We start from the raw sequence: 25,453 nt of genomic DNA on the forward strand, positions 1-25,453 counted from the left end.
GAGTAAAGAGCTTGTGTAGGTGAGTGAAAGGAGTATCTGAGCCATAACATCCTCTTTGTCACTCTCTGAAGCTGCAGGAAGCAAAGAGATTGCCCAGCTCACCCCCAGGAGCAAGTAAGGAACATTGGTAAGAGTGTTCCCGTTGCCATCCTGGCCCCTGAACAGGGATATATGGCTGGAATTCAGAGGAAGTAACTGGAACAAGGCAAGTCTATGTCAGGACTGGCCCTGCTCCCAGCTGCTTGTTGGCACTCCATGAATAATCGCCATACCACCAGGAGGGCGTACTGTTAATGTCTCTCTGAGAATTCCTGCCCCGGACAAGCATGGTCCCCTAAGAGGCACAAACGCAATGTCTCCAGGGGGACATGTGAAACAAGCAGTCATAGGTCTTATTCCTCGACTTCTTGCTGTCAGAAATAGACAGACAGATGTCTCATGCTACTGAAGTCTGGGTAGCCCCTCTGGAGCCCTGGAGATGGCCCCTTCCATTCCTCCAGCACTGCCCATGTCCCCCTCCCTGCTAGCACCAAGTAACGTCAGCAGCTTTCTTGGTTCATCTGTATTTCAACTTTATCCTTCCCTTTAGCACCTGAGAAACAAGTAGCTGTCTTCCTGGAGATATCAGCTGATTATTCTCCTTTGTTTTCTCTCCCTTCACCTGCTGACTTTCAGGCTTCCTGTCTTTTGGGTACTACTGACCCCGGAACTGGTCCCTCATACATTCTGGGACAGCAGGTGTCTCCTGGGTTTGTCCCAAGTAAACCAGGACATAGACTCACCCTTCCCAGATGGTTATGCCCACCTCACTGACTTGTAAGAATGAAATGAATGGACATCTCGGCACAGTGAGTGGTCGAATTGAGGATTAAGCCAGCTGCTGTTTGCTGGGCTCTTCCGTCGGCGTGTGACCTGCCTATACCGCACCTGATCCAGCCCTGGCTCCTTCCTTCCATCTCTTTCCTTCTTTCCTCTCTCCTTTGACCTCCTGTCCTCTGCTCGTTGTTGTCTTCATCTCTGCCACCAGACCTCTGTCCCCTGACTGCCCGGCGTTAACGGGGTTTTACAACACTGCTTACCCTCCTTATGCTTGATTCCAGGGAACAGCCAAGCCCATTATTCTGGGCCCAGACCTGTTTGGCGGAGTTATTGCTCCATTTCTCTGACCTCGCACGGAGGGCCTGAGCATTCCTAGGAGTTAGGGGCAGGGTGGTGGTAGGGCTGAAACCAATTTGCACAGGCACGTTCCTATTTTATGTTCTATTCACAACTTTATTCTCCAGGTGCATGCTTCTTGTCTAAGCCCTGCCTAGTTCACCCTTGGGTGTTCATATCCAAAAATCTCACAATATCTTCTTTTTATAGGTGGAAACACCCTGGAAATCTTCAGGCTCGAGGCCTGAGGAACATTTTAAGGGCACAGACTTCTGTGCTCCTTCCCTGCTGCCTGGCTGCTCGCCTCCAGAAGGGAGAGCAGGATTGGCTGTAAGATTGTCCCCACAAGAGTAGATGGGGGGCCAGTCTCCCTGGGGAGGGGAATTGGTAGAGTCCTGTCTGGCTCAATACATAGCCTCGAATCGGAGTGGGACAGGAAGCCCCAGGTGGGCCTGAGAGATATGTTTGGGTCAATACTGTAACGCCCTGATAAACCGCCTGCGCTCTGAGGGTGCACCTGCGCTCAGATCAGTGTAATGGGGTGACCACCAGGTGTCATGTCAGTACTGCCCCTCACCCCCGCGTGCCTCAGTTTCCCGGTGTGTGTACCAGGAGCCACTCCTTCTGGGAACAGAGGGGCGCTGCAGGAACCAGCTGCGGGGCCGACGGAAGGTCGCAGAGAGCTGATAGTCTGGGCTTGCTGCTTTCGGTACCCAGGCGGGAAGTGAGCAAAAGTGCAAAGCGGGAGGAGCCCCTAGAAGCTCCGAGGGCCGCCAGTCGCTAGCGGGGAGGCCGAGCCCGAGAAAATGCAGGTGCCAGAGGTTGGCGGGTCGGTTTGCGCCGGGTCCGACCCTGAGGGCCTTCAGGTGCAAGGGGGCGGGGGCTCCGGGCGACTGGCCGCCGAGCCGGGGCGGGCCGGGCCGCGGGGCATTTAAACCCGGCGGACTGCCAGCGAGGGACACGCGCCGGCTCCGCGCCCTCCGTCGGCCACCGGCTCGGCGCCCTCCGTCGGCCACCCTCTCCGCTTCGGATACCGGCCGGGCGCGATGCGGTCTTCCTTGGCTCCGGGTGTCTGGTTCCTGCGCAACTTCTCCAGGGACAGCTGGTGAGCCGGGCTGGGGGAGGGAGGGGCGCAGGGCCCCGGAGCAGCTCCCCGCCAGGCCCCGGAGCGCCGGGGCAGGGAGCGCCGGCGGCCGGGCGGAGGGCGGGGGTGGGGGACGAGCCGGATGCCAAGGGACAGCCCGCCTCAAGCGCCCCACCGAACATGGGCTTGCATGCTGGGCAACGGAGGCCAGGGGCCGGTGGGGTGGCGGAGTGTCCCTTTTGTTTCCTCCTACTCCTTGGATAAGACAGAGGCCAGAACTCAGGGGTCCTGGGACCTCACCTAGAGGGGGTCCGGGGCCCCGAAGGCCACACCTCTCAGATCAGAGCCGCAGCTGCTCCTCGGCTGAACCGTCCCCCCACCAAGGAGTGCCCGTGCTTCTGCAGTAGCCTTCCTTCTGACCACGCTGGGCTGTGCGGTGCGGTGGAGGGCCTTCGGCTCCCTCTCCATCAGAAGCCACACGCTGGAGCAGTTTGCTTGGTCTACACAGTGTTGTTTGAACATTGTGTTAGTTGCCATCATTTACAAATTGTAAAATTTAACGTAAATAGCCAGATCCCTGGCTTCTCTTGGAAAAACAGTTTAGCAACACCAGGCCTAAATTCCCAAATTATATTACTAGGGGTTGAGGATCACCTTTAGATAGGGTGGGTGCTCTTAAGATGACCAACTTATTGGTTTTAAAACAGAAAATCCTACATACCCAACCCCCTCCGTCCTGGGCAAACTGGGATGGTTGATCACCCACAGTGCTTGCCAATTGGTGACCGCCCTTACTCGCTTCCAGCCTTCTTCACTCAATTTACATTACTTATTTGATCCTTCTTGAGTTTAGGCCTGTTAAAATATTTTTCATTAAAAGATGAAATCATGACTGATAGGATATAAAAACGAACGTGTGTTAAAGATTTTATTTTACTTATAATGAGAGAGGCAGAAAATGTTATGATCAGTTAAAACGTCCAGGAAGGGGGCAAGAGGGAGTTACTTTTTAATGGGCACAGGGTTTCAGCTTGGGAAGATGGGAAGTTCTGGGGATGGGTGGTGGGGATGGTTGCACGACAAGGCAAAGGTACTTCATGCCACCTCAAATTGGTAAATTTTATGTTATGTATATTTTACCACAATTAAAAAAGAATCTGAAGAACTTGCCCATTTGTAAATCAGGAATATTGAGACAAAACTGGTTTTTCCACAGGTTGGGAGGAAAGACTATTAATTTGAGACTGTCATTTCATACACATAGTTTGTATGACTTATCAGTTACCTACCACTTCAAAGAATTATAAAAGCCCAAAGTCAAGGAAAGGCTAAAATCTGATAACTGGAGGGGTGTCCTCTAGACAATGCACAGTTTCCCAGGGAAACATTTTTTTTCCTAAAGTCTCCCCTGCTTTGATCAAAAATAGTTGCAAAGATTATTCTTGATCACAAAATAAGGCCGGTCTCATTAGATTTGATCTGATTATGTATATAGGTACAGCAAGAGTGTTAATCTACAGTATAGGCCTTGTTGAGTTGCTTTGCTAGAAGTTTTCATAAGAAATCTTAGACTGGACTTTTAAAAGCCTTTATTTATCATTCTTTATTATTTACTGTTTTGAGATTAGGAAGCCAAGACACTGGTTTTCGCACTATGTTTTACCTGCTGTACCTATAAATGTGGGCAAATCCCTCTTTTCTTGAAGTCCCCAAAATATCCTAATTGTCCTGGGCCTATCAGGGAATGACCTTCCTTATTTGCCTATAAGGGAGCACAGTAAGCCAGTTTTCTTGGGAGGGTTTTATTAGTATTGGCTCCACGCAGTCACCTTAGTTCCTTAAAAGGGGCTGGCTATATCTGATTAAATGATCATCATTGTCAAATATGACATTCCACATAAGGTCTTGGTTATATAATCACTTTTTCTAATTACATCCATGTTTAAAAAAAAAAAAAAAGACAGGGCACCTCGGTGGCTTAGCCGGTTGAGCATCTGCCTCTTGATCTCGGCTCAGGTCTTGATCTCAGGGTGGTGAGTTGGAGCCCCACACTGGGCATGGAGCCTACTTCCAAAACAACGACAACAAAAGGACAGTTTCTCATTGAAATTTACTAATAACCCTATTGCTATGAAAAGCGGGAAGACTCAACAAAAGTTTCTGAATTTAGGGTGTGGGGCGGTCTGGTAGGAACAATAAGATATTTGTTAAGTGTTTCGTTTTAGTTTACAAAAACAGTCTACTAAATCCTTACGGGTTATACACCACTGAAGAAGAAACGAAAAGAGCTTCCTTATTTCCAGAAAATCGAACACTATAATATCAACAATACTCCAAACATAAATGACAGCCATCCCTCATCCGTTCACTTAGGCCTATGTGATTCTTATTCCCCTGAATCTTGGGTTAGCAACCTCATAAATCTGTCTGCTTCTTCACTTGAGTTCTGGAAATCCTCACTCAATGCACTGGTATGTTCTTAAAGATGTGTAAGCAATGCCATGGGAGGCCTGTCCCCGAGACTGAATGCCTGGTACAGTGCTTTTCTGAGATAGTTCTCAACTGGTAAAGAAAAAACCTTTGGCCTATAGCTGATTGCAGAGCCTTTAGGAAGCATCAGAATGAAAAAAACTGTAAGTGACAGAGATACTTTTCCAAAGTGAACAACCTGATGAGAATTCATGACAAGAATAATGTGGCTAACCAGGAAATGTGGTTGTTCCTGAGCTATGCAAAACGAAATCAAGCCAATTAAAAATCTAGACAACGTCTGCAAACATAGTAAGGTAAATGCAAAGAAGATGGTGAACATTATTACATCTTGATTTATAAAAATGGATGAACACAATTTGTAAGGAGAAAAAATCTTGAGATATTTAAAAATCCTGAGATATAATTTATACAACATACCAAGGATATACCAAGAATATCATCTCAGGAGATTCAGTAAGTCTGGAGTACGTCCTACACATGTGTATTTTATGTATTTAAGTAACCTCCACACCCAGCGTGGGGCTCAAACTCCCGACCTTGAGATCAAGAGTCACACTCTTCCTACTGAGCCAGCCAGGTGCCCCTACAGCTCTGTATTTTAATAAAACTCCACAGGAAATCTGATGTACATCGCGAGTTGAAAACCACTGACCTAGAAGGTGTTCGATTCAAATTAAAGAAGTAAGGTTGCAGCCCAGGTAACATTTTAAATCAGAATTGAAATCTTGACTGGTTGCCCTTTATTATCATCACGCAGAGCACTGCCGGGGTGCTGATTCACGGCAGCAGATCATGGACCCGGAGGGCACTGAGAAATCTGGAGGAACTGCTCATGTAGCATACAATTTGTGAAATATTTATATAAATAATGACATTTTACCTTTAGAAATTTAACCTAGACGAGGCTGAGTGTCTCTTCTGATTTCACAATTGTTTCCATGCAGTTGGTCAATAGCAACATATGAAATAAAACTAATTATTTGCAGCACCTCTCTTTTTAAAAGGTGAAAAAACAAATTTTCCAGGGGCCCTCTTGGACATCTCATTGATAATTCTAGGTATGAAAGATGTCCAGAAAGTTTTATTTTATTTTGCATTTAGGACTTGATTTTGGAAAGGCAAAAATTCAAAAGTTGTTAGGACATTTGAATGCTTATCATGAGTGCCTAAGAAACTTCTAGTCTACCCATTTGAAAGTGACGATGGTTCATTAAAAAATAAACATGGAAGGTAACATTGTAAAGAAACTTTGCTGTTTCCTAAAAATCTTTGTTTTGAAAAGTATGGAAAATTATTTTGTAAGACACCAGATTTTTGCCGTCTAGGCAGATTACCCAAGAGGTAAAAGAATAACATTTTACAACCTCTCTTTAGGAGCAGACCAAGAAAATTTTGTCACTTTTACAAAGAGAAAACCAAATTCTACTCTCACATTGATATATTTGATACTAAAGGAACCACAGCCTCTTTTGAGATTATTTTTTGAATATTGAGATTATTTTTGAAAATAATATGAATAATATTATTAATGTTAATATTAATAATGTTATAATGTTAATTATTAATATTAATGTTATAATGTTAATGTTAATATATAATATGAATAAATGAAAACAACCAGATTTAGACAAAACTTTAACATAATTATTTTCAAACTCATTATTTGCACATACTATAATCCAAAGCAAATCAAATTCTCTTTTCACAAGCCTTTTATAAATTTACCCATTCAGATTTTGTCCTTTATTGTCCTCTTTCTTATTCTGGAATGACCAGTCATTTTACTTTAGGATAAAACTTCTCTTTTTCTGTTCTTAATTAAAAAAAAAAAATCTCATCACTGTGTATGCCAAATTGTACCCGTCTGCCACTATTATTCATAATAGAGTTTCATTCATATATATTGATTATACCCTTTAACCAGAGTAACTTCTCTTTTAGAGAAAATAGGGTTGGGGAGGGTAGGTAATTATAAACAGCCTGTCCCATACCAGCATTTTGGAAGAGCTCATGGATACACCTGACACAGCTTTCCACAACCACACATGTCATTTAAAGGATGATGCACACTTTTTTTTTTTTAAAGATTTTATTTATTTGACAGAGAGAGAGACAGCCAGAGAGGAAACACAAGCAGGCGGAGCAGGAGAGAGAGAAGCAGACAGAGCAGGGAGCCCAACGTGGGGCTCAATCCCAGGACCCTGGGAACATGACCTGAACCGAAGGCAGATGCTTAACGACTGAGCCACCCAGGCGCCCCTGACACACACTTTTTAAAGTATCACTCCAGTTATGTGCTGTGTTCTCCAACATCTCCCAGATTTAAGACAGATCTGGACTGAAACCCTCTCACCACTGTATGCTTTGTGCAGTTAACTTCTCTAAGCTTCAGTTTCCCCATCGGTCAAAATTAGGTGGGTTCTGGAGGATAAACATGATATAAGAACATTCTTGACTTCCCGTGGCTGATGCAGGGCCCTCACTAAGTGTCCTTTGCCTTCTTTCCTGCTGGGTGTAGGTCTGGACTCCTATCAGACACTAAACATTTAATGTGGTGCCTACTGTCGGCACATTATTAGTTTGAACTCTGGGGCTTGCAGTAATGATTAAGACCTGGTCCTACCTTCTTGGAACTAAGGATCCATCTCTTCTCAGACTTACTGCTTCCACGTTAAATGCTCAAGGAGGGCATTTAAGCAGAAGTGAAGAAAGCAGATCTAGCTGGACTTTCCTGGGTTAGGACACCGGAGGCTGGATTCGCCCTGAGCTTTGGATTCCTTGTGTGTCGAGCGGGGGTATTAGGGATGCCTACCTCCTAAGACTGTGTGAACGTTCCGTGAGGTACAACATGTAAAGTACTTCGACCAGGGCCAGGCTCATACTAAGCGCTGACTAAACCTGAATAATTGACTGTCCTCCTCGCCGTTTCTACTACTCTGTGCCAGACGTTGTGGATTCGTCATGGTTTGTTTCCCCGCCTCACATATGGGTGTAATGAGGCACAGAGAAGTTTCGCAGCCTGTCCAGCCCCACCCAGTTAGTACGCGGCTGAGCCGGAATTGGCATCCAGGTTGGTCCGACTCCCAGGCCCGGGGGTCTTGCTGCTCTCCTCCTGCTGAGAGTGTGGGAGGGGAGAGCTCACCGGGCCGGCTGGCCTCACACAAGTCGCTCGATCCCTTTGAGGCTTCAGATGGAAGTGACGGCGTGCCTACACCACAGGGTTTTGGTGAAATTAAAGAAGCTATGGGACGCACTCGGCCCAGTGGCTAGCTTACAGTCAGTCCTTGGTCACCGCTAGGCCCTTGTGCATTTCTGTGGACGGAGGGTTGGATCCACCCTCGGGAGGAGGAAAAGGCCTCCTTAGCTCGGTGGCTCTGGAGGTGCTCTGAGCAGAGACTGTGGCGCCAGCGACGGCATGGAAGGGAAGGCCGCCGCTGTGCTGGGGACTGACACCACGTAGCTGCAGCTGGCAGGGGCCCAGGGTGCGGAAGGAGCGGTCCCTGGAGACCAGCCTGAGAGAGACAGGCGGCCGGGAGTGTGCGAGCGGAAAGTCAGAGCCCCCCCACCCAGGTTTCTGCCCAGGAAGGTGTTTCTCCTGCCCCTCCTCCTCTGTGTCGGGATGGGGTGGGGAGCTCCTTCATGGCCTGAGAGTGCTCCCCAGCCCGGGCCCCGGCCGGCACCCGCCTTCTGGCCTCGCATCTGCGTGGGCACGTCCGGGGGCAGCTGGGAACATGGGCCCCTGGCCAGAGATGACTGTGGCCGGTGCTTACAGGGCTGGGCCCGTTTCCTGGGGCCCTGTGAGGGAGAGGTGCCCAGGACAAGGAGGAGAGGAGCCTGTGGGAGGAGGGACCGGCTGGATGAGCAGGAATCCGGAGGGGGGGGGAGGGGGGAGGAAGGCTTTGGGCAGGCAGGAAGGCAGGGGCTGTGACCTCCCACATCACTGTTTGTTCCCCACGCCCTAATCTTCCCCTGTGAGCTGGAAAGGCCAAGGCTGCCGGCTGGCTGCCACCAGAACAAATGGCTCTCATTCCAGAGTTTGCCAAGGGCTCCCACTGCCAGATCGGAGCGCCCACCCTCAGCAGACACAGAAGACCTTCGAATGCAGCCCCAGACCCTGCCGTTCGCCCGGCGCTTCCTCACCCGCCCCGTCTCACTCAACCCTCTCACACTCTTGCGCGCAGGACTTGATTATTTATTTATTCTTTCTTTATTTAAAAGAACATCAAACAGGCTTAGAGAGTTCAACAACTTGCCCAAGGCCACGGTCAGCGGCAGGACTCAGGCCCTTTTGGTCTCAGTCTGACGTTATTTTCCGTCTCCTGCTGGGGCCCCCCCAATGCTGCCTGAGTAGCTTTGTGTTGTCTGGCTTTCCTGGTAACTGCGAAGTGCTTGGTAAGGGCCACAGAAAGGGCTCCTTACCATGAGCTGTGGCCGTGAGGGGCTGCTCTGGAAAGGACTGGAGATCCGGGAGGAGAAACTGGGGGGCACGTTATTGTCCCTGCCCCCACCCCCCAGGGCCAGAGCTGGTCACAGGGCACATGACCCTGTGGTGTCCCCTCCCCCCGCCTCGGGATTGCTGCCCTTGCCCCAGCTGCCTTCTGCTTCCTCTTCCTCCCTGCCGTTTCCTCTTTCCCTTCTTGCAGAGCAGACTCAGACCTCCCTTGGCTTTGGGGAGGGTATCTGACTTAGGGCCCGGGGTGGGTCTGGAATGGTCAGTGTGGTTGGCCAAGGCCTTACTTCTTCCATTCAAACTGTACCGACTGAATGCTGAGGTCGGAGTGGAACCACCCCAAAGTAACAACAGGATGGAGGTCAGACACCAGGGGCAGAGTCTCTGAAGGCCACGATCCCCCACCTGGCTGTCCCTGAGTTGGTGTGTGTGTTGGGGGAGGGGGCAGTGCAGCCGCTGTCCTCTGGGCCCCTGGCCCATGCCTCGTACCCCGGATCCTTCACGCTCAGCGGCAGGGGCGCACGAGGGTGAGGCATGGGGATAGGCCTCGCGAGGCTCTTGAGAGGTCTCAGAGAGACTCTCTGCCATCCTCAGCTCATTTACATCTGTGCTGTTTGCATAGCGTCGACCACCCCTTCCAAACCCTTCCAACTCCCAGACTCTTCCGGAAGTTTCCAGTTGCCTAAACAAAACATCACACTGTAGCTGAAAGCCATGTCTTTTCATTCTGTCTGAGCACTCGAGGTTCCCCTACAGAGCTTCCTTCTCCAAGCTCTCCTCTTTCCTAAAAGTGATCATGATCTTCTCTACTCATTTCTCCTATAAAGTCCTGGGCTTCTTGTGCCTACCGGCCAGTCACTCCCTTTGCTGGAAAGGATCTTGGGACCAAGGTCTGAGTCAAGCTGATCTCTCTCAGCAAGCTCCTGAGTCCCAGCTGGAGGAAGGGGAACAAGTAGAGGATTGCTCGGGCTGACTTTCTGCCCCAGGAGGGCTTTGGGCCCTCCCAGACATGGCCTGTCCCTGCCGCATCCTGTATGCTGAAGGCCTGGCTCCAGGCTCAGCCCTCTGGCGTCCATTCCAGGCCGGCCTCTCCCCAACCGGAGTGTCTCCCAGGGGCAGTGGAGGATTTGGGAGGGGGTGGGGTGGTGGCTCTCCCACCATTGGCCTGGTTCTTACTGTTCCCAGCCTCTACCCTTTACAGATCTGCAGAGTCCCAGAATAGGCATGTCCAAGGACAGGCCACCAAGTCCCATTTCCTCGGGGCAAGTGCCCAGCTCACCTGCAGCCACAGCCATCCTGTCACCTGGCTACCTGAGCAGCCTAGCCATCTACCAGCAGCCCCTGATTGACGCCCAGGGACATAGGGGATGGCTGATGAGGGTGCTTAAGTCCCCACTGGCCTGACTGGGGTTGGGGAGGGTGGCAATGTGGCTGCAAAGCAAGGAAGCAGGCCTTGGGGTTGACTGGGTAGCTACCGGGGCAAGGGGGCTGCTCCCCACCACCCCCTCAGGGCAACGTCCCTCTCCTGTGCTGCTTCTTGTAGTTTTGGGTTGTTGTACTGGGTGGCTGTGGCAGGTCCTGAGGGGTTTTTATTTGTTTTTAACCCGTTGCTGCTTTGGGACACGTTGATCCTTGTTCTTACCTCAGAAGAGGTCCCAGTGCCAAGTCTGGACGGCCTGCTAGCAGTTAAGAGATAGCTAGTTTGCCTCTCTATCTAACTTGGTTACTGAGTAACCAGTTGGGGCTGGGGTGAGGGTAGGACTCTAAGAAGTGCCACTTTCTGCTAACAAAGATTTAGAGGGTCACAGGGCAGCCGGCCTCACCTGGAACCGTCGGGGGGCCTCATCGTCCCTGGCCTGCCAGCCCAGCCTGGCCCAGCACCCCGGCAGCCATGCCTCCCCTCACAGCCCCCCAGGGCCCGCTACGTAGATGGTCCCTGCTCCCTTTCCGGGGCCTCTTGATTCTGAAGAAAAGGCTCGTGAGGAGGGAAGTGAAACCTGTGGTTCCACACGCCCAGGAGCCCCTCAGCTGTCTTTCCTGTGAGAGGCTCTGAGTCTGGCAGCCCTTGCTCAGCTTAGCTTAGCCCTCCACCCAATCAGTGGCCCCAGGCCCCTTTGAACGGTGGCACCTTGGCCTTCTTCTCGGAATAGCTGCCGCAGTGGAATGGAATGGAAAGAAGAGTGCGGAATGGGCAGTGGATCGGATGAACAGGAGGCCTGGCTCCAAGGGCGCTCTGCCCAGCGAGCCATGGGACTCTGAGCTCCTCCCTGAGCCTCTCTGGAGTCCAGGGAGGAAGTCCGTGAGCACACTGATGCCAGGCATGACATGCTTGAGGACCTCCTGGCCCCCCTACATCCCCCCCCCCCCAAGAATCATGACTCTTCTGCTCTCTTGGGTGTCAGGTTTTCTACTGGAGGTTGGGGTCAGAGTTGGGGGAAAGGGCAGGCCGGGCCCCTGGAGGAGGGCAGGGCTGGAAGCTCACAGGTCAGGATATTGGTGTGGGCCCCTGCTGACCCTCATCTGCTTTCCAGGGAGCATCTGGGCAGGCCACAGCAGGCCAGAGTCTCTGCTCCATCCCACTGCAGGCTCAGCGTTGAAGCGGAGCGGAGGCGGGGAGAGTGCGCGTGGGAGGAGCGGGGTGGCTGGGAGTGGGGCTAGACCGCTGGTTGCAGAGAGAGGGGAGTCAGAGAACCCAGGTAGGAGGCTCAAGTCCAGGGTGAAGGAAGAAGCGGCCTGGGAGCGCAACCTAAATCCAGGCTCTTCTGAAATCCCCCTGTATTTCACAAGCGGTAGCCTTCATGGCACATTTGGGGGAAGTGAGTTTGGGGTTCGGAAGCAGATCCCTAAAGAGGGCAGAGTGAGCTCCCACGTCCTGCCCCTTAGGTTCATGGAGCTGAGGGATGGAAAGGGCTTCAGGGCCCCTCCTACCCTTCCCCATCCTTCTCTATGAGATCTCGAATAACCCAAGGCTCTGGATCTTTCCTAATGCCTGCCCCTTTCTCCTGGGTTGTGGGTCCATTCTGAGGTCTGTTTTCCATGTACTTCCTGGCTGCTGACTGCTGGCTCAGCTCAGCTGATGCTCTGCTAGGGAAGCAGACACTGACTCAGGAGGACATCGAATCCCTTCCCCCAGATCCTCGGAGAAGGGCAGGGGCCGGGCATGGGGTAGACACTTGAGTGGTGCCTTGCTGAACTGTTCTTTCCATCCCAGACCGGTCCTTGGGATGAGAAGTGGGGGAAGGAGAGGGCACATGTGATGTGTGAGCCACAGAGGGAAAGAATGATTCTTCTGTCCAGTGGGATGGACCAGACTGGGCCTGGGGACAAGGATGTGGATTCTGGCACCAGCTTTTCCACCGCTGCTACATTCCCAACAGTGTCTGGCCTCTGCTCCCCCTAGGCTGCAGCAGCTGCTATACCAGCTCTGTTCAAGGCTTAAGAGGAGTAGTGAGCTCACTCTAGAGACAGACCCGTCCGCCATGGCAGCCTCCCACCTGCTCCCCCCATTTCTGGAAGTTTAAAAACAATTCTACTTGGCTGCTACCCTGTCTCAGCAGTATACACAGGCACACATAGGGGTGTCCTGACCTTCGTGAGATCATAGGACAGTAGAGGTGACAGGTGACCAGAGCGGTCAGGGGGACAGAGGGCGGGCATAATTTGTGTTGTCTAGGGGGCTGGTGCCGGGCCAGCTCTGCTGGAAGGCCTCAGGCATTGAGGACCAGAGAGATAGGGCTCTCTGAGCACCCTGGCCTCTGGGCATCTGTTCCTACCCTCCCCTTGGCCTCTGTCCCAAGGAACTTGCGTCTGGTGGGGAGCCTGAGCTAGAGTGTTGGTGGTGCTGAGGCCCTGGGGTTGCCAGAGAGGGCCCCGTGGGATACTTCCCCTGAGCTTCCAGCTGAGGCCCACTTCCTGCTAACCCAGACACCTGCCTCTCCCTGCAGGTTCCGAGGCTTCATCCTGCTGCTGACCTTCTTCATCTATACCTGTTATCACATGTCCAGGAAGCCCATCAGTGTTGTCAAGGTGAGGCTGGCCTGGCGGTAAGGAAGAATGCAGGAGATGCTGGGCCCCCCCCCGAAATAAACTCTAGTAGAATGGTCTGGAACTTAATCCCTGACCGTAGTCACGGAGACAACGTCTTCACATGGCCGGCTTTAGTAGCTGTTCTTCCTAGAGAGCGTTCCCTGGGTGCTCCTTTTGACAGCAGTGTTGCTGGCTGTGGGTAGAACCAGAGGGCAGGGACCCTGGGCTATACGGGCTTTGCTCAGACTCTCCTTGGCCTTCACCGAGGGTCTGATGCGGCCACTTGCCCCCGTAGCCAGTTCCTGCAGGAGGAGATGCCAGAGGAAGGAGCGGGGAGTCCAGTGGGCAGGCAGTGGTGCTGGTGTGGCTGGGGAGGGAGACTGTCTGCTCGTCTCTGGGCTGAGTGGGCTCTGGCTCTGGGAGGTGACCCCTGACCTGTGCACCCTCTTGCCTCTTCAGAGCCGTCTGCACCAGAACTGCTCGGAGCTGCTCAAGCCCATCAACGACAGCGACAGCCTCAATGACACGACATGGTGTGACTGGGCTCCATTTGGTAGGAACGGCGCAAGATGCTCTTCCCCACTGGCCATCTTCCCGCCCCAGGAAGAGGTTGTCCGGGGCCAGAAAGGGCTTCTTGCGGGGGCAGCCAAGCACCAGCTCTCTGTCTCTCCCATCTGTTGTCAGATAAGAACAACTACAAGGAGTTACTGGGGGCCGTGGACAACGCCTTCCTTGTGGCCTATGCCATCGGCATGTTCATCAGGTAAGGGACGGGCCAAGCCTGCAACTGTCCCAGAGTGGGGGGGGGGGGTGTCCAGAGCTGATGGCTCCCCCAGGCGGATAGGAGGCCAAGACGTGGGCACACACCACCAGCCCCTGGCTGTTCTCCTTTCCTTCCCACGGTCACCCAGCCTACTCCTTCACCTGGCAGATCCCATTTTTAGTAGCTTCTTTTCCTGGAAGGCCTTTCCCTGGATGCTCCCCCCGAGGTTATTTTCTCAGATGGCAGTGGCAGTGGTATGGCTGGAGTATGTTTTTTTTTTTCTGAACTGGGATCCTTTATGGGTGGCCCTGGACACAGACATGGCTAGGAAAACCCCCATTCTCTCCTGGGCCTAAATTAGCTCAGCAAACATGGCTTTGATGCAGCAAGCCTGCCGTCTCTTGCCAGGAACCAAAAGTGAAGAAGGTAGGGTACTTCCTTCCAACAGCTCACAGCCTAATGGAGGTGCCCAATTCATCAACAGCTGCTTCCACACCAGTGTGGTGGCTCAGGGACAGAGGATGGTGGTGCCACACTCACTCAGCCGAGGGGTGCACGCCAAGGGACCGAGTGGGGAAGGAGGAGGGAGAGTGCAGTCTTAGAGTGCTGAGCTGCCTGTGTTTGGGGGGCATCCAAGTTAAGATGTCCAGAAGGCATCTGGGTGTGATCCTGCAGGGGGATAGATCAGGGGGGGAGGTACCAGGTTGGAGCTATGTAACATGTAGGTGGTAGTTAAAGCCATAGAATTGATGCAAGGGACTGCACCCCAGGGAAAGTCAGTGCGAAGGAGCGGTCAGCCAGGGGCAGGAGGGTAAGGAGGCCAAGGAGAGAACATTTCAAGGAGCGTGTTCATCAGTGGCAACTAAGGCAGGGAGGTCCAGTGAGTGGGGACCCAAGGGCCCCCCTGGCAGGTAGCAGACAGCACAGGGGTCATCAGTGGTCCCCGGGGCCAGGGCTGGCTCAGTGGTGTGGTGGGGAAGGAAGCAGGTGGCCAAGCTGAGGAGTGCAGCTGGTGATTAACCACAGATCCAACTCTCTTCTCCAGCGGGATTTTTGGGGAGCGGCTCCCCCTCCGTTACTACCTTTCAGCTGGAATGCTGCTCAGTGGCCTTTTCACCTCGCTCTTTGGCCTAGGATATTTCTGGAACATCCACATGCTCTGGTACTTTGTGCTCATCCAGGTATGAGAGGTCTTGCACTCAGACTTCTGCTCCGTCATGGGAAGGATTGCCGAGGCCCCTAGTCCTTCCCAGCCACCCCCTGGTCATGGCAGATCTGGGTGGTGAATAACAGATTTGGGTGGTGAATAACCCCTTCCCAGCCCAATGCTCCTCTCTTAAGCTTTGGGATCCTTCTTCCCACTTCTCAGCATCATGCAGATCATACATTTTTTTGCTCAGTAAGTTTGCCCAAGAGCCTCAGTCTCTGCAGGAAAGTGTCTTGGGCCAGAGGAGAAAACCACCGGGAGGGGGCAGAGGGAGTTTGTGGCACGGCCCAGGCCTGTCCCCCTTACGTCCAGTCTCCCTACAGATCTGTAACGGACTTGTCCAGACCACAGGCTGGCCCTCCGTGGTGACCTGCGTTGGCAACTGGTTCGGGAAGGGAAAGTGAGTGTGGGGAGGGAGGAGGGGCGGGAGCTACCCCAGGAGGGCTGCTGTGGGGAGTGAGGTCGCTCGTGGCCCCTAGTGTGATTTCAGGGTGAAAGGTTAGAAACTTGTGTCCATCTTGTCGACTTTCACATTTAGTTAAATGTTTTAGTAACTGAAAAGCATTACGGATTTTCTCATGGATAAGGTTTTAGTCCACAAAACAGGCCACCTTAGTTACACTTTCTCCTCATAATCGACGAATTTCCATTTTGCATGAAGGCAAAAATGAAGCCTATAAAACTGTATCATTATTATTATTATTTTGTACTTGAACTGGCTTTTGGGTAAAAAGAAAAAAAAGTTGCTTTTGAGCGGGGTTTCTCCAGCTCAGCCCTACTGGACATTTGGGGCCGGATCATTCTTTGCTCTGGGGCGATCCTACCCTTGGCAGGATGTTTAGCAACATCTATCCTCTAGATGCTGGTAGGGTACCCGGAGCTGGGACAGTTAAAAATCTCTAGACACTGCCTGTGTCCCCTGGAGGCAGGGTGGCCGTGGTTGAGGACCAGCAAGTGCTATTGAGTAGCAGCCATGGGACAAGAGGGAAGAGAGGGGTGGGGGCTGGATGTCCTCGGGGTGGGGAGAGCTCCATCTGGAAGGCCTGTGTGAGCTGGCTCCAGTTGCTGGCTGCGGGACGCGGGGCCCCAGGCCTTGCTGTCACTTGCTTGGCACCAGGCAAGCCCTCCCGCACTCCCTGACTGGTTGTCTTTGGGCTTTGCAGGCTGGAGGCAGCCAGCTTTTTGCACTTGGCCAGGGCGGTTGTGATGAACCCTGTGCTTCTCTTTTGACTTTTTTTTTACTCTTCTCCCCTTTCCTTTCCTGTCCTGCCTCCCTCCCCTCCAGGCGGGGGCTCATCATGGGCATCTGGAACTCACACACATCCGTGGGCAACATCCTGGGCTCCCTGATCGCTGGTGTCTGGGTCAACGAGCAGTGGGGCCTGTCCTTTGTGGTACCGGGCATCATCACTGCTGCCATGGGCGTCCTCACCTTCCTCTTTCTCATCGAATGTGAGTGGGCCCCTCCCTCACCACAGGGCTCAGGACTGAGCCTGCCCTTCTCCTCTCGGGGCCTGGGAGAAGGCAGCTGGCTCCAGCAGAGGATTACCGGTGTGGGTGGCCTGGCACAAAGACCCTCTCTGGGCCTCAGTTTTCTCGTTTGTGAAAGAAGAACAGCCTCTACTTGCTGGGGTTGGTTAAGCGCTCGGGGAGCTGTGTACTTGGCCCCTGGTTGCCTGGCCCATGGTTGTGCTCTGCAAGTGCTGGCTCTGAAGTGTGAGCAGGGGATGGGGCGGGTGACAGGACACTCCTCCCCCGCTGTCCTCTTTCGCGTTCCCTGAGGGCCTTGGGACACAGCTCAGCCCGCTAGTGTGGCCACTTGGGAGCCAGAGAATGAAGGTCCGCAAGGCAGTGACACCGGGCCTAGAGCCTTCTTAGGAGTTTGTTTTTTTTTCAGACCCAGAAGATGTGGACTGCACGACTCCTCAGCACCACACAAGTGTGAGCCCCCCCAGCCCGCCCCCTGCCCTGCTGCTCCATCTGCAGGGGCAGGTCCCAGAGAGGACTAGGGAGTTGGGTGAGGGGCCCGTGTGCCCACAGTTACCTCACAGGCTCAATGCCAGGCCCTTGGGTTAGCTCCCCGATTGCCTGATTGGGGCTGGCAGGACGTTCGTTCGGTCCCGGAGGGGGGCGCGTACCTCCTCCAGCTTGGGAGCCTCTACCTCTCACGTGGGTTATCCCCCCAGCTGGTGGGCGGTGGTACTTGGCTGTGCCCATAGCCAGGGCTCCTCTCTGTCCAGGATGGGCTGGACGAGAACCAGGACAACCCTGAGGACCTTGGGAATGGTCCCTGCATTAACAAGGAGAGCAGTCTGGAGAGTGCGACCAGGTGCCCCAAGGAGCCAAGAGCGCAGCCTGCCGCCATCAGCTTCCTTGGGGCGCTCCGGATCCCGGTGAGAAGGAATGGAGGGGAGCGAGAGGCTCTCTAGATGTCCCTGATGGATGTCAGGAGATGGGGGGATGCTCAGGGGGGACCTCTGGCTTCCAGAATTTCTTTATATGAGGTGCTTAGGGTGAGTAGCCAACTTGGGGAGGGTAGAATGGGAGGCTTGTCCTGACACAGCACTGCCTTGACTGAGATGGAGGTGTACTTGAGGTTGCTTTGTGCAGCAGGTGGTGGCGGTGCTGGGGGTGCCTAGTCACTCCCCGGGCTAGCCCTGGCCAAGCATGTCTTGCGTGCCTTTCGTCACACCCTCTGTCGTGCTCTCCAGGGTGTGGTCGAGTTCTCCTTGTGCCTGCTCTTTGCCAAGCTGGTCAGCTACACCTTCCTTTACTGGCTGCCCCTCTACATCTTCAATGTGGGTAAGAGCAAGGGGCAGAAGAGGGGGGATGGGGTCTCAGAGGAGGCCAAGGCCCTCTCTGATGGGGAGAGGAAATCTGTCATGTGATGCGCGTGACTCCAGAACATAGTCAGGATGCCTGCGGAACCTCTCCTAGGGCAAAGGGAGACTTTATTTATTTATTTAGTTTCAGTTGGAAGGTAGACCTTGTACACCACCTCATAGACCCTGAGTCCAGGCACCTTTCTTCCCTTGGACCAGAGCTGGGGGTTAGGAACCCAAAGTTGTGTTCTGTCATCCTTCCTAAATTCTTCTCCAGCCCTGAGTGTAGAAGCACCCACCTCCACCTGCTTGGCTCATTGTAGATGGGAGGGACTGGATGGTGCGGGGACAGGTTTGCCTTTGAAAGCCTCCCGCACCCCCAGGAAGAGGGCCTGGTGAGCTACCCCCCTGCCTGAAGCCTGGTGGTGACCACCGCTCTCGTCTCCCCAGGGGCTGCCAGGAGCCTCCCGGGATTGATGCCTGGTGCCTGGGTCAGCGGCAGCAACATACTTCTGGGCCCAATCTCCCTGCCTCTGCCCTTAGAGCTCTGCCAGGGCCCAGGGCCTCCACCCCTGGGTGGCAAGGCGAAATCCCAGCCCATAACTTGCCCAACAGCCTCATTGCAGGGCCTCTCTCAAAGATAGAGGGAGCGCGCCAGAGCAGCTCTGTGAACACTGGGACTCTTTGTTTTGTGGCCTTGGTGCTGACTTCACAGTGAGTCAACCTTGAGGGTTAGGCTACAGTTCCAGCTTCTGGACCCTCCTTTCTCCAATCCTGAGGTCCCCATTTGCCTGTGAGTCTCCTTCCTGGCTCTGTTTATTAGCGGAGACATCACATGGGTGTGGAGGCTCCTGGTGGAGGTGGGCCGGGAGCTCAGGAGCAGAGCACAAATGGGGCTGGTTGAGCTGTGGCTCAGCAAGAGCAGTGGTGCCCCCCCGGGGCCAAAGTGGCCCAGTGGGACAGGGTTCTCCCGGGCCAGACCCCAGTGCTTTTAGGGGAAGGCTCTTCTGAGAGGTCAGAGCCAACCTGAAAGGGGAGAAGGAAGTACAGGATGGGGTGGAGGGGCAGAAAGGGTGTCCTGTCTCAGACTGCTGCAAATTTACTTGTGATCCTGGCCAATGACTTCCCATGGGTCTGCACTCCTTCCTCTGACACTGGAGGCAGTGGTACTGGGTCAGGAGCTCCACAGGGCTTTTTCTGGCCGTGGCACTCCACGACGTTTGCTCCGAGCCCCCAGGTCTGACCACATGTTTGTGTTTTCCACAGCTCACTTTAGTGCCAAACAGGCTGGGGACCTGTCTACCCTCTTCGATGTTGGTGGCATCATGGGTGAGGCCCTGCCGTATTCTGCCCTGGGCAGTATTCCCCCTTTCTCTTGTGGGGGTGCAGAGAGAAGGGACGGGTCCAATGTGATGTGACCTGGGTAGATGGCATCAGAGAAAAAAGGGCTCCTGCCCAACTAAGAAAGTTGACCCTCGTGTTTGATCTTCCCATAAAGCAGGGGGTGTGGGGAGGGCTTCAGAGGGAGGAACCCTGCTGGTTCCGGACGCCCATGCCCGGGCGAGTGGGGGAGGGGGGCAAAGCTTGGGGTGCCACGCTAGCAGGAGGCCGTGGTCACACCTGGAGCAGCTGGGTTGTGTTCCAGGTGGCATCATGGCAGGGCTCATCTCGGACTACACCAACGGCAGGGCCACCACCTGCTGCGTCATGCTCATCTTGGCTGCCCCCATGGTGCGTATAACCTCAGGAGAGAAGTGCGCATGCTCGCACGTACCTGCTGAAATGTGTGCTCACCTGGGCATTTATGCACACGCCTGTCTCTCTGTGTGCGTGTACATCCATGGGCACGCTGGGGGAGGAGAAGCCTGGGGCGGCACAGGAAAGAGATTCAGACTGAGAATTTTGGAAAGGGGTTAGCAAGGATTTGGTCTTGGTGGAGAAGGGGGAGGCCAGCTGCTAAACTTCATGGCCCAGGAAAGAATAAAAAATTAAGGTTAGATAGGAGAGAAGCCTTTTTGAGAAATAGGAAACAATAGCTTCCCACATCTTAGCCCCTCCATCCTGGGGAACATTAAAGACCAAGAGGCCTGGGTTTGAGAAGGAAAAGGAGTAAGGTGGCCTCTGGGGTTCCTTGGCAGGAGAGGGTGTGCCAGACTTCTGGGCTCCAGTCTAACCCAGGCAGCCCATGGGGAGGGCTGGGTGTGACTCTGCCTCTCCCTTTTCCTCTCTCAGATGTTCCTGTATAACTACATTGGCCAGAACGGGATTACCAACTCCATAGGTGAGGGGGTGGCCGCAAGTCCGGCCAGCGCACAGGAAGAGCGTTGCCTTGGGGGCCCCAGGAAGCCGGCTTGGGGGCATTGGTGGGAGGCACAGGGAAGTGGAGGCTCTCAGCCTCACGCCTGGGGGGTCTCACCTGCTTTGGGGCTGGGGCTCTCACCTGCTTTGGGGTTGGGGCTCTCACCTGCTTTGGGGCTGGGGCTGGAGGTGGCCCCCTCATCCCTAACCAGCTGTCTCTGTCCCTGCCTCAGTAATGCTGATCATCTGTGGGGCCCTGGTCAACGGCCCTTACGCACTCATCACCACTGCGGTCTCTGCTGACCTGGTAAGCGGGCTGCCTCCCTGGGGCCGGGCATGACTCTGGGGGCTTGGTCAGGGCCTGGAGTCTCCAGGTCCGATACCCCACATTCCTACCCCCTCCCTGGTGCACAGAGATCCTGGTATAGGAGAGCCTCAAAGTCCTTCAGAATCCGCCATCGGTCCCCCCACCTTTCCTCTCAACTCCAAGGCCCAGTTGCTGCCTTGCCCCAAGTTAGCCCCACTCCTAGTCCTGGTGCTGCCTCTGCAGTTGGCCTCTCCACCCCGTTCTCTCTCCCCAGGGAACTCACAAGAGCCTGAAGGGCAACGCAAAGGCACTCTCCACTGTCACGGCCATCATCGACGGCACTGGGTCCATAGGTCTGTGACTCTAGCTTCTGGTCCCTGGCAGCTGAACCCTGAGCCTTGTCTTGAGCACACTTCTCGGAATGCCGCCCTCGGGTGGGCAGGGAGCTTAAAGGCCCCTTGTCGGGTGCCCTTCTCTGACGTTGTGTTCTGCGCAGGTGCGGCTCTGGGGCCTCTGCTAGCTGGGCTGATTTCCCCCACAGGCTGGAACAATGTCTTCTACATGCTCATCTCTGCCGACATTCTGGCCTGCTTGGTATGAGTTCTTGGGGGTACACAGATGGGTATTGGTGGGGGTGAATGTCCTGTCCTGCCAGGCTGGAAACTTGGGAGTTCCAAAGCATTGGCCATGAGGGTATCTGGGACAATGAGATCAGCTGCCCGGCACTCAGAATCCCTTTCCTCCCGTGGGTCACCCTCTGCCACGTGAAACTGTGTGCCCACGACCTTCCTTTCTCCCAGCCTACCCCCCCCTCCGCCCCCAGTCACCTAGCACTGGGGACTAACCATGTGGTCAAGGCTAATGTTGCCCTCCCCTCCCTCTGTGCCTCGGACACAGCTCCTCTGCCGGTTGGTGTACAAAGAGCTCCTAGCCTGGAAGTCATCCCTGAGCAGAGACAGAGGGTGAGTCCTCCAGACAGCTGCGGCCTCACCTCCCCAGCCTCACCTCTTATGGAGTGAAAACCGGTGCTCACTTCTCCACACCCAGTCTGAGCCCGCCTGCAGCCCAGATTGGGGCTGGACCCTGGAGGTTCTCCCTGTGCCCCCACCCCCAGCCCCACTAATGTGTCCTCTGTTGTCCCCATGTGTCTCCATAGCTCTAGTCTGGCCCTAACCCACCCGCGGTAGTATTTTCCTCAAGTCCCATGACTTTGTGAGTATTTTCTTCAAGTTGGTGGCTAATGTGCCCTGAGAGTGGGGCCTGCATGCAAATCCTCTCACCTCCAGTGTGATTTTTTCCAACTTTCTCTTGTTCCTTGGGGGCCAGCTCCGAAGACTCTCCACCCGAGCAGAGCATGGTGCTTGGGAAGTGTTTCCTAAGGAGCCTGAGCTGCCACAGGGCTTGGCAGACTCTTCTCCTTAGGGGGCGCGGTAGGGCTTTGGCTGTACCCCTAGGACAGAGGCAGGATCCAGGCAGATCGTTTTCCCTCTGAACTCAGACTCTGAGCCCTACGTGCCTCCTAATGTTCAGAAGCCAAGATCATCTGGCCCCTCTGCCTGGGGTGTACAGAAAAAAGCAACAACCAATCAAAGCCTCTGGGATAAAACTCAAATCAAGCCTCGGTGGCTGGCCTGGTGTGTTCTCTGTCTGTTGCCCAGTGGTGGTGGGTATGGAGGCTGCACAGATAGGGTAGTGGCTGAGGCAGAGCCAGCAAGAGGCTGGGCTGTGTGCTGGTGCTGAGGGGAATATTCTCTCTGGCCATTCTGGCTCTCCTTCTGAGCAGGAGGTTCTGGCTAATGAGGAGCTGGCCAGAGCCGTGGACCTGGTCCTGGATGGTGAATGCGTGGAAACAGCCCCTGGGGTCATGGTGACCAGCACAATATCCGGGGAAGCTCTTCCCCTGAAGGATGGCATCTTCCAGGTTCAGGAACAGAAACACTGAGAGCAGGAGGCATGAGCAGTGTCTATTGTGCCTGCCCTGGAGGAGGGAGCAGGGGGACTGGTGCTGCCCCCCCCCCCGCCTTCCTGGGAGGGGGAGAAAAGCAGCAGGAAGTGGGGGTGTGTGTGAATATTTAGTCAGCACCTGCTCCGTGCCTGGAATTGAGTCTGCCTTCAGACGCAGCCTCTTACCTCTTAGCAACCGTGAGAGGTCAGTTCTGTTGTCTAGAGATGAGAGAACAGAGGCTCAGACCTCAGGGAATGTGCCTAAGGCCTCCAGCAGAGCCTAAATTTGAACCCAGGTGTGTGGGGGCTTGCTTTGCTCTGGAAGCCTGCCACCCTGAGCTGGGCCGCCTCTGAGGAAGGCCGGTGTGTGGGGGGCGGAGGAACTTGCTAGCGCAGGGGGAGCACTGCGCCTACAACCAGAAATCCCTGGGTGATCCTGACTTCTTGGCTCACTTTCATTAATAAGAACGGGGACATATCCTCAGAGCCTCTACATACTTATAACATGGGGGTGCTCATCCCTAAGCACCCGACAAGGTGATCTGAGGCTGAGGACGGGATGGGATCTGTGATCCCGCTTGGTCAGACTGTCAGATGTGGCACCAACACTGCAGGGTTTTCATTATCATCCTGGCTTGCTATTTGCAGCTGACGGGGAGGAAGGGAGCCCTAATGACAGAGACCAGGGATGAGAGGCAATTAGTAAGGGACCCTACGAACCTGCCTTGCCTGTTCCTCCACTGGGGCAGAAGCTTATGAACCTGTCTGTGTCTGACTTTCCTTCCCTTGCCTCTCCCCGCTCCTGCAGGTATAAAGAGATATGAAGTCCTGATTTGAAGAGAAGCACGGAGGGCCCCAGCTGATTCCCAAAGTGCTCCCCCTACCCCCCCCCCCACGGGGGGGCAAGACAATGGAACCGGCCACAGACGGGCTGACAGGCCGCAGAGGGGCTGGGAGGTTCTCCAGGGGAAGGGGCCTGCCAACATGAGGGATGCAGGACTCACGGCCCTGAGCTCTGGAAGCGCAAGCAGAAGGGTTGAGGATCAGAGCTGAGTGGTGTCTCCAGCTTGGTAAGGGAAGGATATGCTCAGACTCTTGCTTGTTTAGATTCCAAGACAGAGGCAGGGGCCTGACATGGGCCACGGCCTGGGAAAGGTGTGTCTCTCCTTCCCATGTGGAAAGTGAGCCTCAGTGACCAGCCTGTCCCTGTCGGTGGATTTCTGACCCCGTTTCAGAGCTGCCCATCCTCGCTTCCTTCCTTTGTCCATGAGCCCGTTCTCTGGTGTATTTCCCCATGTTGGAACCTCTTCTACGCCGCATTGGATCCTCTTTCTGACTCCTGACCCGAGCCAATTAAAGTGTTATTGCTGAATCCTCCGGGGCCAGGACCAGGGAGGGGCAAGGGGGGTGCCGAGGGGACGGGCGTTAGGGAGGTATTGCTCTTGGGCCTGGGGCTGGGCCTCCCCGGAGCGTGAGGGCCTCCCTGGCCCCCGTCTCGTCGTCTCAGTCCTGTGTCCCCAGAGAAGGAGCACATGTCCAGACAGTGCCGGGAGCGGGGCAGGCCTGACTAAAGCCACCGGTGCCAGTGACGACCCAGGGCTCACCGCACGCGAGCCCTGCTCTGGGAACGGAGTAGCCGGTGGGCGCGAAGAAGGACTTCCGCCCTGAGCACAGGGCCCAGGGTGATGAGGCTAGCAAGAAGGCAGGCTGCTGGTTCGTTCAGGCCCGAGTGACCGGGCAGTGGCCCGAGCTCTCTGCGGCACCCCCCCCCCCCGCCTCCTCCCCTCCGTGTTCCTGCCGTTCCCCGCCCCCCCCCCCGCCCCCCGGCTCCCGGAGGGCGGCACGCCAGGCCAGCTCTTGGCATTGCTCGCGGACCTCCGAAGCTGCCCGTCAGCACAACACAGATCCGTGTCAAGGCTTGGCGGGCCGCGCGGGCTGTCGGCTTGTCGGCTTCCCTGAGCACAGGCTCGCGACCACGCGGGTGGCCTGCGGGGCACGGCGGGCGCTAGAGCCCCGTCCGAGGTACAGCCGTGGCGGTGGCCAGGGCAACACTGACACGGTACACACTGCCCTGGTGACAGACTGGGAAGGCTGACACTCACTCACTGGGACTTTGAAAGCAGGAGACGGTCCGGGACCTCTAGGTCCTCAGCACCCCCACCACCCCCCCCCACCCCCACCACCCCCACCCCCACCCCCCCCACCCCCCACCCCCCCACCCCCCCCACCCCCCCACCCCCCCCACCCCCCCACCCCCCCCCACCCCCCCACCCCCCCCACCCCAGGCCCGGGCCGGTGCTACAGGGCATGGCCTTCCGTTCAGCTTTCTCGGAGGCTTCTTTCAGAGCAGAAGCATCGGCGCGGCTGGCGGAGGGAAGCCACTAGATGGCGCCATCATCCCCCGGCCGAGCCCCGCGTGGGCCCGCGCACTCTTCCCGCGTCCAGGCGGGGAGACGGGAGCAGAGGGCGCTCGGTTCACCAACTTTCCGTTTCGGGTCAGGGTGGGAAGCCGGGGAGACTCCCTCCTGGGCTGGGAGACCTCCGTCGCCTCCCCACTGGCGGCCGCGGAGCCTGGGTCCTCGCCTAGAAGCCGGTCCTGACGTGACCTAGCCTCAGAGGACGGGCGCGAAGGCACACGCTGCCCGCCCCTGCGGCGCTTGTCCGGGAAAGGCGGATGATGGACGGACGGACACACTTCTGAACAGTACCGGGGCAAACACTGGAGCTGGTGACTGGAGCCGAGAGGCTTCACCGTGCGCCAGTCCAGCCTGAAGGGCGAGGGGCGGCCAGGCGGGCGATCCCAGGGCCGCGGGGGGGAGGAACGGGTGTGAGAGGCGCGGGAAGGAAGGACGAATGGGACTTGGGCAGGCGGCTAGTTTGATAAGGTAGGGAGGGCGCCTGGGG

At 55.1% G+C, this 25,453-nt stretch overlaps 1 protein-coding gene across 1 annotated transcript; it reads left to right on the forward strand.

The window, feature by feature from the left end:
- The first annotated feature begins 1,852 nt into the window (after window positions 1-1,852).
- SLC37A2 (solute carrier family 37 member 2) lies at window positions 1,853-24,706 on the forward strand. The gene is made up of 18 exons (XM_027579371.2): window positions 1,853-2,260; window positions 13,127-13,208; window positions 13,668-13,761; window positions 13,893-13,971; window positions 15,017-15,152; window positions 15,502-15,578; window positions 16,464-16,630; window positions 17,076-17,119; window positions 17,419-17,571; window positions 17,890-17,980; window positions 19,267-19,329; window positions 19,646-19,731; window positions 20,233-20,281; window positions 20,532-20,605; window positions 20,880-20,958; window positions 21,102-21,199; window positions 21,503-21,567; window positions 23,358-24,706. The coding sequence occupies exons 1-18, from the start codon at window positions 2,202-2,204 to the stop codon at window positions 23,371-23,373; spliced, it is 1,512 nt and encodes a 503-aa protein (XP_027435172.1). The 5' UTR covers window positions 1,853-2,201; the 3' UTR covers window positions 23,374-24,706.
- Window positions 24,707-25,453: the final 747 nt, after the last annotated feature.

This window comes from Zalophus californianus, chromosome 11 (genome assembly GCF_009762305.2).
Source record: "Zalophus californianus isolate mZalCal1 chromosome 11, mZalCal1.pri.v2, whole genome shotgun sequence".
Classification (NCBI taxonomy): domain Eukaryota; kingdom Metazoa; phylum Chordata; class Mammalia; order Carnivora; family Otariidae; genus Zalophus; species Zalophus californianus.

What these genes read in the sequence shown, in the direction of transcription:
- SLC37A2 (XM_027579371.2), top strand. Translation starts at nt 2,202, where the DNA reads ATGCGGTCTTCCTTGGCTCCGGGTGTCTGGTTCCTGCGCAACTTCTCC. An exon ending in GCCATCGGCATGTTCATCAG is followed by an intron (nt 13,972 to 15,016) that starts GTAAGGGACGGG and finishes TCTCTTCTCCAG; the next exon opens with CGGGATTTTTGGGGAGCGGC. An exon ending in GGTACTTTGTGCTCATCCAG is followed by an intron (nt 15,153 to 15,501) that starts GTATGAGAGGTC and finishes GTCTCCCTACAG; the next exon opens with ATCTGTAACGGACTTGTCCA.